The 2125-nt window shown below is 45.7% G+C and overlaps 1 protein-coding gene across 1 annotated transcript in view; it reads right to left on the reverse strand.

The window, feature by feature from the left end:
* Positions 1-1329: 1329 nt before the first annotated feature.
* The window catches only part of LOC101850723 (T-box transcription factor TBX20), a gene marked incomplete at both ends in the record, with an annotated part of 89646 nt that continues 88850 nt past the window's right edge, over positions 1330-2125 (reverse strand). Inside the window, 1 exon segment of the mRNA XM_013083316.2 lies at positions 1330-1896. Within this exon segment, the coding sequence (XP_012938770.1) occupies positions 1541-1896 (356 nt within the window).

A 2125-nucleotide genomic window follows, 5' to 3' on the forward strand; every position in this document is an offset into this window, starting at 1 on the left:
CACACAGTATCTATCTCAGTCTCAGACGGAGAAAAACCAATCAAAATGCTTTGTGCCCCTGGACCAAGTTTTAAAAAAGTATGAAAGGTTTTAACCCATAATTTCATATTTTGCAGTTACGTTTGAAATTTTCTTTAAAATAATTGATTTTCGACAGTTTTAATAGCTATATGCGTGATCTGCAGCAAACAATACGCAGTTTGACCCCCCAAAGCAGTGCATTTGTATGCGGGAGTAGGTCTCCGAATAGTTCCTGGGTACTCGCCGGAGACGCCTCCGAATATCTTCTGCCACAAACACCCAATCTCTCACTGACATACATAAACCGCATTGTTCATTCACCATCCCTAAAAGTCGTAAAAATTGCATACATGGTAAAAAGATGTTCCCACAACCGATCTGGACATAGAGAATCCCTTTGTTAGTGAGACAACTTTCTGGGTCTTCGGCATATTGTGATAGGGTGGCCAGTTCCTTTCCAAGCCGCCTTTACTTCCCCAACTCGAAGTCAGGTACCCATTACTGCTGAGTGGGCAGGAGGGGGGTGAAAAAAAATCCGAGTCCGAACCGAGGCTCGAACCCGGGCTTTCCGATTCGGAGACGAATGCACTAACCGCTCCGCCACCACACCCTCGTATACATGGTACATTTTCAAATTAAGTGCAAACCACGTTACACACTTTTGCTGTTTTCATTCTTCTAAACGTTTGTACAGTAAATATTTTCTCACTTTTCTCTTCCAAAGTTTTTTTTCTCGTTTCAATTGTTACATTTGCACAACATAATAATGATCATTACAACGTCTCAAATCAAATTCACACTGAAATACCACAAAGAGTTGTGAGTGACAAACAGACGAAGAAGTGCTGGCATTATTGTGGTGTGTCTCTTAGCCCAGCGCCATGTCGAATAACCAAGAGTTCTTTCAGAGTCACAGCTTTCTACAAGCTTAAGTTTCTCACTGCCGTAAAACTTATTATTTTTTAAAGGAAAAAAAACTAACACTTTTCGAACTCTTGGACTTCAAGTCTTTTCGCCAGAATTCCGTATCACTTAGGGTTTATTAAGTAGTGGCACAGAGTTCCCCACGTCGCATGGATACGATCGTAAAACACGACGTACGGATAGGGTTGATATTGACCCTCGCCGGCGAACCAAAGTGGTCGTCAGACCAACCAGTAGTTGCTCACCAAGGTTCCTGAAGTCTTCGGAAATCCCCGGAGTAGACATTAAACACACTGGATGTCCAGAAGTCTCAGTCAGTGAAGCTAACTGCAGAACTTTCTGCTGTTTCAGAAGAGTCACTCACGTACTCACGCTTCACTTTGTTTTTGTTTGATCAAGTGCTGTGACGACGACCATTGACCATTGGCCATCAATAATTCACTTACATCAGGCACCAGCCATCCATGTCCATCAGGTGCGGATTTAGCATCTTTTTCCTCTCTGTGGATTACATTTCTTTTGTCCACTTTGGTTCCACTTCCAAGCACGCGATAACCGTCCTGTTTTAGCCTAGCCACGCACGTGATACATCCCACTAAGTGTCAGGCGATCGCACGCGGTCCTGAGGGAGGTACGGGTGGTATCTGTACAACCCGCGCTGGTAGGCCGCGGCGAGAGATGACGTCACCGTCTGCTTGTAGAAAGAGCTACGCATAAGGACGTCGTTCATGACAGACGCGCCTCCATTGCGCATGTCTCCGGAAGCTGCTGCTGCCGCTGCGGCTGCGGCTGCTGCAGCGGCTGCCGACGCCTCCACCCCTCGGTAGGCGTGCCCCAGGAAGCTGCCGTACACGGCGTAAGGGTTAGGACCAACGACGGTGGGTTGCCCTGGCAACAGGGACGCTGACTGCATCCGCCAGCTGTACAGAAGACTCAGGGCCGCTGCGTGATCTGGAATAAGGTGCATGAAAAGAATGAAGACTGGAATGCTTTACCAAGTGCCACTTTAAAAGAGATCAAATCTTTTGATTGTATTCAAATGTCAGCGGAAGTCGTTTCTGCTTTCAAATCAATATGATGAATATTTGGAGAGATTTTCTTCTAGTCAGAACACAACGTTTTATGTTACTGTTGTGCGTTGTACTGTATTGTAAAGCGATCAGAGCCTGTGTACTTTAAT

Source organism: Aplysia californica, unplaced genomic scaffold (genome assembly GCF_000002075.1).
Source record: "Aplysia californica isolate F4 #8 unplaced genomic scaffold, AplCal3.0 scaffold00224, whole genome shotgun sequence".
Taxonomy (NCBI): Eukaryota; Metazoa; Mollusca; class Gastropoda; order Aplysiida; family Aplysiidae; genus Aplysia; species Aplysia californica.